Source organism: Pieris rapae, chromosome 21 (genome assembly GCF_905147795.1).
Source record: "Pieris rapae chromosome 21, ilPieRapa1.1, whole genome shotgun sequence".
Taxonomy (NCBI): domain Eukaryota; kingdom Metazoa; phylum Arthropoda; class Insecta; order Lepidoptera; family Pieridae; genus Pieris; species Pieris rapae.
Window position 1 is genome coordinate 4,840,507 of NC_059529.1, and position 9,341 is coordinate 4,849,847.

General features: G+C 31.2%; 1 protein-coding gene across 1 annotated transcript; it reads right to left on the minus strand.

Annotated features, from left to right (window-relative positions):
* Positions 1-6,004: 6,004 nt before the first annotated feature.
* LOC123690109 (putative gustatory receptor 28b) lies at positions 6,005-9,103 on the minus strand. The gene is made up of 4 exons (XM_045632956.1): positions 9,056-9,103; positions 8,129-8,209; positions 7,063-7,213; positions 6,005-6,273 (listed from the first exon to the last, which is right to left on the minus strand). Exons 1-4 carry the CDS (start codon positions 9,101-9,103, stop codon positions 6,071-6,073), a joined length of 483 nt encoding a protein of 160 aa, XP_045488912.1. The 3' UTR covers positions 6,005-6,070.
* Between the last annotated feature and the right edge of the window lie 238 nt (positions 9,104-9,341).

Consider the following 9,341-nt stretch of genomic DNA (forward strand, 5'->3'; position numbering starts at 1 on the left):
AATATGATACAGCATTAGTAAATAAATATAACCTTGAATTTTCAACCCTTTACAATCAACCTCTATTTTGATTTCATGATTAAAAACTTATCTTGTGACCTCTGAGCCTTAGACAGAGAAAAATTCACAGAACAACCTAAAAAGATGTTATTCCGAACAGTCTCTGGGATAGTATAGCAAAATGTTCCATGTTGGTATGTACTAAACAGGTAGGCTCAGTAAAATCTCATTAAGGAGAAACGAAGATCGCGGGGGCAGCTAGTTTCTATATAGACACCTCTACATACAGTTCCAAATATTGTTAATTAATTAAAACAAACGGTGATATTAGTTGTTCTACTACGTATTTAAGTGTTGTTCTCACGAGTATGTAAGTGCGTGCTCCTATTTCACCATGCCTCATGCTGATAGAGGACAAATCTTTGTTTTTAATTTATTTTATTATTCTTTATTATTCAAGATGTTATGTGGAACATGGTGTAATGGTAGCAGCTCCTTACAAACGTTGTGTAAAAGAAAAAAAACTTGGCGATTAAAAAGAGTTTATTATCAGTTCTTCTCTTCCGTTCTAGGCCTTTGATTTGAGAACTGGCAGTAAATGTAAAATTAGAAGCAATAAATGTATATTTCTTTTTTTGATGTTCATAAGTGTACATTATGTTACCTACATTAATAAATGATTTTTGAATTTGTTCAGAGCTAATTTCGATATATTTAATGAATAGAGGTCGCATTTATTAAACTTACACGTGGAATTATAAGCCTCCAACTTCGGGTTGTTTGAAATTGTTTGCATAAATGATGTGCTATTTAATCCTTTTTGATCAATTAAAAATAATACCGTACGGTTATTTGGAAACGAGAATTCCCGACAGCAAACATTGCAATCCCTCAAATGTTCGCAATGCCGAAACACCTGAGCCGAGATTTGATGTCTCTTGATTTTGAAATTTCAAAATTCAACCTACAACAAAATAAAAGCTAAAGGACTCCGAATTTTTTTAGAATTAGTCCCACAGTTTTCAAAAACCAAATTCAACCCAATTCTTAAAATATACCAGAATTATATTCCTAGTTCTTAAAATATATTAAGATGCTAAACATACAGGCACCTTTAGGAGCATTCAACGTTTGTATGAAGGCCTGTCATTCTGCTTGGGCGAAATTTATGCGTTACATAAATAAAAACGCAACACTACCACACACAGTATTTATATGTACTTACAGCATGTTAGGGCTCATCAGTGAAACATTTAAACCAAATAACCATGAATATGTTTCATAATAATCATTAATTTAATTAAGTTTGTATTTTGTTTGATGGCATATCGAACAAGTCTTCTCGTATTGTTACAAGCTAATATATCGAACAAAGTTAATTCTATCTTGAAACTTCGACCGTTTAACCACAGGTAAGACTTGCGTTAGTTTCCTGAAATTAACTGTGTACCCATGTTAACCTACTTGTGACGGACATGTTAAGCAAAAGGGTTGGAGTGATTAACTGAATTAATTTATTTTATTTAGAGAAACATTCGTTCGCTTCCGTTAGCACTACTATAGTTTTGTCAGTGTTTGTATACATACATTTAAAAATATATATTTTATTAAGCTGCTAGTGTGTTTAAATATTCTTATATAATTCTTCTCTATCTTATATAATATTCTTATATTCTTATATTTATTTATTATTTTTTTTTATTGATAAAGATTGCCAACGCTCGGCACACTGATACATTGGTAAAAACAAACACAAAATACAATTTTGAATGTGATGAGCAATTAGAGGCAAACATGACATTCATTTAGAGCACATACAAAAATCAATCGTAACAATTTTTAAACAAAACAAACATTACAAAAAAGAAATTGTTTGTGACATTGTTTTATCAACTAATTTAATCTTATTTTGTTTGTTGAGAATTCGTTCGGTACCGCATTAGCACAAGTAAAGTTTTGTTAGTATTCGTATACATACATTTTTGATAGCTTCTTTGTCCATATAATTTGTGACATTTTGTTCATCCGTCACGTTATCACTTCTATGCAAATTTGTACAACAATAATAATAATTTATTTTTAAGGCAAACAATCAAAAGTCCATATAACTGAACACAAAGGGCATTGTACCATGTTATTGTATAGCACTACCCCAGGCTTACAGGCATCAAAAGATTGTACAATATGCTCTTAAAAGAGTGATTTTCAGCAAGCACGGTGGAAACCGCCGAATGACCATATCAGCTCAACTTACACCATCTAGGTTATTTATACCCTTCTAGATTTGATTTAGGACTGCACGATGTGAAATCCAGTTTGATTATAGCAATTTATTGTAGCAGATGTCCGAATTCTCTCTAAATCGATGCTAAAAAGAAACATTTGGCTCGGAACATTTGGTGATCGGAAAACGATTTGATTATAATAAACATACTTAATTGCTGGAAACGGTATTGGGTTTTCTAAATAAGTCTGTATCGACAACCAAGTGGACAATTACTTTTTAAATTATTTTCAAAGTCCCTATTTTTTTTTCTCGGACACTTGTTGTACGTGCTGATTTTGTTAACATATCTTGTAAATAAATTACAAAACAAAAAAGAAAAAGGGTTAGGCATAGCCTCTTCTCTAATATTCCTTTCTATTCCTATACGTAAGTTAATTACGGAAAAATATTAAATAAATTTCCACTAATGCATTTATGTTACTATGTGTTTAAAGTAAAAAAATTCATGCGATCCGTATGAGAGTTTTACCTTTACTGATCAGAGAAATGATTTATCATGACTATATTTGAACACTAGGGTATCCTGGAACAGACCGCTTGTTCGATAAGGCCACCCGTGCCTCCTTAATCATTAAAATGAAAGTTATTAAGTTTTATTTGCACTCTTTATGTAACGAAGAGTCAATAAATAAAAATACTGTGTCGTTACCACGATAAATAAAATCGGTTTAGTAGATAATGAGTATATTCATTACAAATTAAATCCTTTCCTCTCTAATATTTAATCCTTTCCTCTATAATATAAGTATAGATAAAGATAAATATTTAACTAAACTTTGTGGTAAATTTGAAACTGATGGGATCGATGTTCAACTATACCTACATGGATTTCCCACGGTTGGCTACATCATATTTACGTATGTACCTAAGCTATTAGTAATATAATTCACAAATATAAATGTAACATAAAATTTTAAATATTAACATTTAAAATCATAAAGTTAAAATGTATGAAGTCTACATGATCCACCCACTTAGTTGAAAATTATGCGCTACTCGGCGTTTCTATGAATATTTTAGTTATCAAATAACGGTGTAGTTAAATCATTTTAGATATATTTTATTATAAAAATATCTAGGCCTTTAATAAAGGGTGGCTCAGTGGCATATGAAACTTGAAATGTTTACAAAAAATATCGATAAATAAAAATGCCTGTGAAATGTAATTGTTAGCGATTAAAGAGAGTGGCGTCTACGCCGATGGCTCGAGAACTTGCGGTGAATGTTAATATCATAAGTTGTAGTTCATAAAAACAAAATTTACTTAAACTTATTAAAGTTACTACTTATTTTGACAAGAGCAGGATAGTAAGCGCAGTGTTGGCCTAGAGGCTCCAGCGTGCGATTTTCACCCCTATTCGATCCCCGGTTGTGCACTTTTAATGGACTTTCTTTCTATGTGCGCATTTAACATTCGTTCGAACAGTGAAGGAAAACAAAAAGTCGAAAATCGCGGTGGCGAGGCACAGTAGGCTGATCACCTTATAATAATAATAATAATATTAGCCTTTCAGATACATTTTACGTTTTATATTAACCAAATTTCCATTTTAATCCTCTTCTAGTGTATCTGTGTGCCCTTTTTTGGCAAATGCCTCTTCCATATCCCGCCATTCCTCTCTGCACTGTGCCACTCTCTGCCATGTACCACCTGCTGTCTCTTTAATGTGGTCTATCTAGGCAGATCACCTACTTGCCTATTAGATTGACAAACGATCATGAAACAGATATAGAAATTTGAAGCCTAGAAAAAATACATATATATAATACACTTACTTTGACATAAAAAAGAATAACAAAATGTGAACTAGTTATTTCCAATTACAATATAACTGTTATTGTATATTCGACAAATTAACGTTCAAACCTAATTACAAGTCCACTAATAATATGAGCGATACCAATTAATTACGATACGTAATACAAATATTAGGACTCATATATCATATCGAATAAATTTTCAGAGCTCAATGATTGATGAACTTTTTACAAATGATTTGGCGTTGGGCCAATCCTTTAGTGGCTTAACGATCTATATACCGCCCTAACATTTCATAAAAGTAGATATTTTCACATTTATTGAGATAGGGGTGTTATAAATATGCTTGTGTTTGTACTATCATGTATGTTAAATGAAGTTTTGTGTGTGTGTGTTTTATACTGCTGTTTTTGTCACGCACCATGTGGAACCAGCTGCCCACTGAGGTATTTCTGAACCTATTGAACTTGGAGTCCTTCAAGAAAAGAGCGTACCAATTTTTAAAAGGCTAAGGGCTTGCTAGCCCTCCGGTATTGTGAGCATCTTTGGCGGTAACACATAACACTCCTTAAAAAATCAAAATGTTCCATAATTAGATACAAAATCCAAGCCAAGAATATATTGTGATTGTAATGGCGACACCAAGCAATAATAGAAGTAATATTAGTTGTATAAGTGTAACCTATTGTGGATGCATCTAGTGTGTTTGTTTTGTGTTTTATTTTTGACTTTGTTTTTATTGTAAGGATGTTTCTGTTTGGTTTCCGAATAAATAAATAAATAAATAAAATAAATAATATAAAAAAATGTTATAGTGCTAAATCAATTGGCATTGCAAAATATGTATTATATTTTCCTTCAGACAGCTTAAGTTTATCAAACGATTTATCTATGATGTCAAAAAATCGCTCATATCGAAGCAGATTAATACATCCAAGCCTTTGTTCGAAGTTCTAGCCGAGAGTGTAATTAATGTCATCAATCTTCTCGAAGATATTTTTCAGATATTTCTTAAAACGATTCTTGTCTTTTAATAGGATTAGTGGTTTGTCACCGATTTCAAAGCAGTTCTCTATAACATAGGCCAGTAAAACCAGTATTCAAAAAGTATTTATGGAATGTTATCTTTGGTTGAAAATTGAAAATTCTTTAACTATTATTTTTACAACTTTATTTATTATTTATGAAATACTACTAATGAAGGCATTCGAATTATCTTTCTACTTCGTTCGACATTGATCAAACATTTTTATTCATCATTATAAAAAGCAAAAAATACAAAATATTATGAATGATATGGTAATTTATATCTTCTAGTAATAACTATATATTATACTAACAAAACATTGCAATGTACAGGTGCTTACAAAGCATTGAACATTTACAGGCATTTTACTAACCACGTACCCTTTTGTAACCCTTACAGAGGTTTTAATACCTAAAGTAGGTATATCTTTACTTTGTTTTATGTATTAGTTAATTTGAAATAGAATATTATTAGTTAAGCTAGACAGCTTAAATAGAATTTCTTAGTGCATTTATTTTGTGCTATTGGATTTTACAATACTAGATAATAAAAATAAATAATATGTATATTGTACAGCATCTAAAGAGCCAGGCAATTGTGAAGCAAGGTCACGTAATAATGAATTGAATAAGTTCTTTTATTAACATAATTGCTGCAAGCCAACAAATTGTTTTCTGGATTTAGACCAACGTCTAGATCCACAAAATATTAGCCAAGTATAACTAAATCATGTATATGTAATCATGTATTGGGATGAAGTTCCTTATCGCGCGTTGCGAAAGGGTACTAGATGGAAAAAATTATGACGAACGGAACTTTTTCATAAAAAAAAAATTTAATATAAATTTATTTATAATAAAAAAAATATTATAACTTTAAAACAATACAATTTAATACAAGTCCTTCACTAATCGAAAGGATATTCGTTCCATCCGGGTGTACCTTGACACCTCTAAAGTTTTGTTTAGGTAAATTTTTGCATCACTTTGAAATCAAATTAATCAAGTAGTGATGGCTTTATCACTATGTTATTTTTAACTTTTTCGAACTGTAGCAGTATAATTAGATAGGTTATAAGCAAACTAAACATTTTGAACGGAAGTGATATATCCACGTTGAACATGTGGAAAAGTGAAAATGACAGATTGCGAGCTTCGGTTAGTGTGAGTAGGGCCTGCGCGGGTCGCCGGTCTCTCTTTTCTGTAACAATGAATAATAATATATTTTAAAGATATGTATTTAAAATACAATAGCTGTGTTTATTTCGGCGTGCCATCTACGTACATACACTCCTCTTAGAAATTATTGTAAGAAACAATAATTATTTTAAGTTCTGTAGTAAGGAAAACAGTCAGTAATAAATAAATAAAACTGTAGGGATTGAACAATAGCTTTTGAAAATATGTTTAAGGTAAACGAGACATCATAAAAATAAGGTAAAAATGTTGTTTTGACCGGGTTGTCATGACTATGAGCATTGACGGGTCAACTTTGGAACTCTGTAACAGCGTTTTAAATTAGCAAAATTTTAAAAAAATGTACAGAAAGAGATCCTCTATATAATTGTTCTGAAATATTTTTTTATAAATTCAAAGGAAAAGTTTTTAAGCAAAAAAGAAATTTTGTTCAATTTGCTACTTATAACTTTTTAATTTATGATAAATGTCAAATAGACAGTTGTAAGTAAAACATGTATAAATTTTTTGTACAATGGATAGTTTAGGAGATATAGCCAAAAACGCGTTTTCATCTCTTTTTTTTCAAGATGGCGGCGGGGGGACAAAGACACACAAAGTAACACTTCAATGGAAAAAACATTACAAATACGAAGAGAAAAATACATTGATTCAAAAATTACATAAATTTAAGGAAAATGAATTTCAAATATGTGAAGGAAGCAGCTACGGATATCCGGACAGTTTGTTTAACAGAATGCTCAATCTGGATATCAGTGGGTTTTGGGTAAAACGCGACAATATCATACCATACCTAATCTCCCTTCATAGAGTCTACAAGCTAGCATCTCCCGGAGCCATAGCACCTCTTTGTGTAATCTATCTCCACTCCTACATACCGATAACATTGGTATTAGTTGAACTGTCAAAATGCTAGCTATCATAAGTGTGCCGTCAATATCAAACTAAAATAAAAAATAATATATATCAACATATGTTTAAAGTGTCATGTCATGTCATGTTTAAAGTGTAAAAATTAAGTGTCCATTTAAATTTGTAAAAGTGTATTATACAAATAACTGAAATATATCTACGCGGAATTAAACGTATCAAAAATCAACCTTCTATATAAATGTTACAAAAACGATATTTCATTCGTTGATTAATCACACATATTTGTCGTTTTGATTGTCGTTCCACAGCATAGCGTTTTTTAAGGCAGTTTTTTCCTAGTGGCTTGGTTGTAGGTTCGATCCCCGGCTGTGCACCAATGGAGTTTCTTTCTATGTGCGCATTTAACATTTGCTCGAACGGTGAAGGAAAACATCGTTAGGGTTTCCTAACCATGTTTTCCTGACATGTCCTATAACCAAAAAGTCGACGATGTGTGTCAGGCACTGGAGGCTGATCACCTACTTGGCTAGATTTAAAAAATGAACATAAAACCGATTCAGAAATCTGAGGCCAAGACACAAAGAGGTTGTAGCGCCACTGATTTTTTTTTGCCGCGCACCACAACAGTGTGAAACCAACTGCGCACTGAAGTATTTCCGAACCAATTCAACTTGAGGTCCTTCAAGAAAAGACTGTACCAATCCTTAAGAGGCCAGTAACACACTCGCGAGCCTTATTTAGAGCCTATCTATTCAAAGGGGGAACGCTGCCATCTTCAGAACCTTGCCCAAAGAGACTCTTTTTAATAATATATCTTAGTTTATGTTTTAGATGTATAATATACTGTTTTTTACCAAAGCTTTTTGTTTTTTTACCACAGCTAACATATATATCATAACGTCCATTGATTTTAATTTCACGAGTGGCAATATATAGATTTATTAGTTATTAATTTATTATAATACAATGATTGTAATTTACCAAACCTTTTTTGTTAACAACTCCATGGTGATGAAATACAGATCCGTCATAGCAATTATAAAAAGCTCGATGAACATGGACAGCAACTGAAACATTTTCTTACGTTACTACATAGGGTCAGAAAAATACTGTGTTTGTTCATATCACACACCATCACATACATTGGGGGATTTCAGAAAGTATATAATTTTGTTCTAATCGAAGGAATTTGAAGTAGGTTCACTAGTTCAGAGATAGTCCGGAAAAAATTAAATTGCTTGAATGTGATGGCGCCGGCGCATTGCATTTAATTATAATTGTTAAACTCGTTTTGATATGCAGCATGATAAAGTATGTTTGTCTTTCGTTTTATCTATCCTCCCGTTTGTAGTTATGTCTTATTTTTACCCAAAAACCAACCGATGGGGCGTTTCGACACAAAACAACAAAGTTATTTATTTGTCTTTGATTTTACATTCTCATCGCCAAGCGCCCATTTTTCACAGAATAGAATTTATAACATTAATGATTAAAACGAGAGTGCCATTATATAAAATTAACAGTCTTTAATTATTATAGTAGAATTTTCAGAAGTATGTGTACAAATTCTACTACATATAATGATTAAAATATCAGTTACTTGGTTTAATTCACAACCAAATTAGGCTTAGTTAAATAAATTAAATCACAATTAGTTAAATGTATTAAATACTTTTTGTTTGTTACTTCCTTATGTTAATCTTTTTGTAGTAAAATATATGATGTATTCCATCGTTGGCTATATTTTCAGTATATTTGTTATTGTTTGTTTGTAATTACATATAATTTATGTTACGAAATAAATAAATAAATTCATTGTAATTACTTATGATTTATGTTAGCTGTAGGATTACAAAATGAATAAATAAATTCACTTTTTCAAATAAATTAATAATTGTTTAGTAACTACTAACCTGCCATTTTATAGCATGGTTCAATGTATCATATGTTTTTATTATCATGTTAAAATAGTCGATCAGCCTTGTAAATTCAAAGGATTTGTGGGATTTAAATTTGACAGCTTTGTCAAGGGGTCTAATCGTTTCTCCATTAGGAAAGGAACTTTCAAATAAAAAATTAACTAACTGCATACGAATAACAAGTGGATAAAATAAATGGGCGCTAAAATAAAATCGCAAAATATGAAGGAGTCTCATTGGCAAAAAAATTATACTCAACCAGTTGAAACCATAACATATC

What these genes read in the sequence shown, in the direction of transcription:
- LOC123690109 (XM_045632956.1), bottom strand. Translation starts at nt 9,103, where the DNA reads ATGATAATAAAAACATATGATACATTGAACCATGCTATAAAATGGCAG. An exon ending in TGGAGTTGTTAACAAAAAAG is followed by an intron (nt 7,214 to 8,128) that starts GTTTGGTAAATT and finishes TTTTTATTTTAG; the next exon opens with TTTGATATTGACGGCACACT. An exon ending in ACTCTATGAAGGGAGATTAG is followed by an intron (nt 6,274 to 7,062) that starts GTATGGTATGAT and finishes TCATTGTTACAG; the next exon opens with AAAAGAGAGACCGGCGACCC.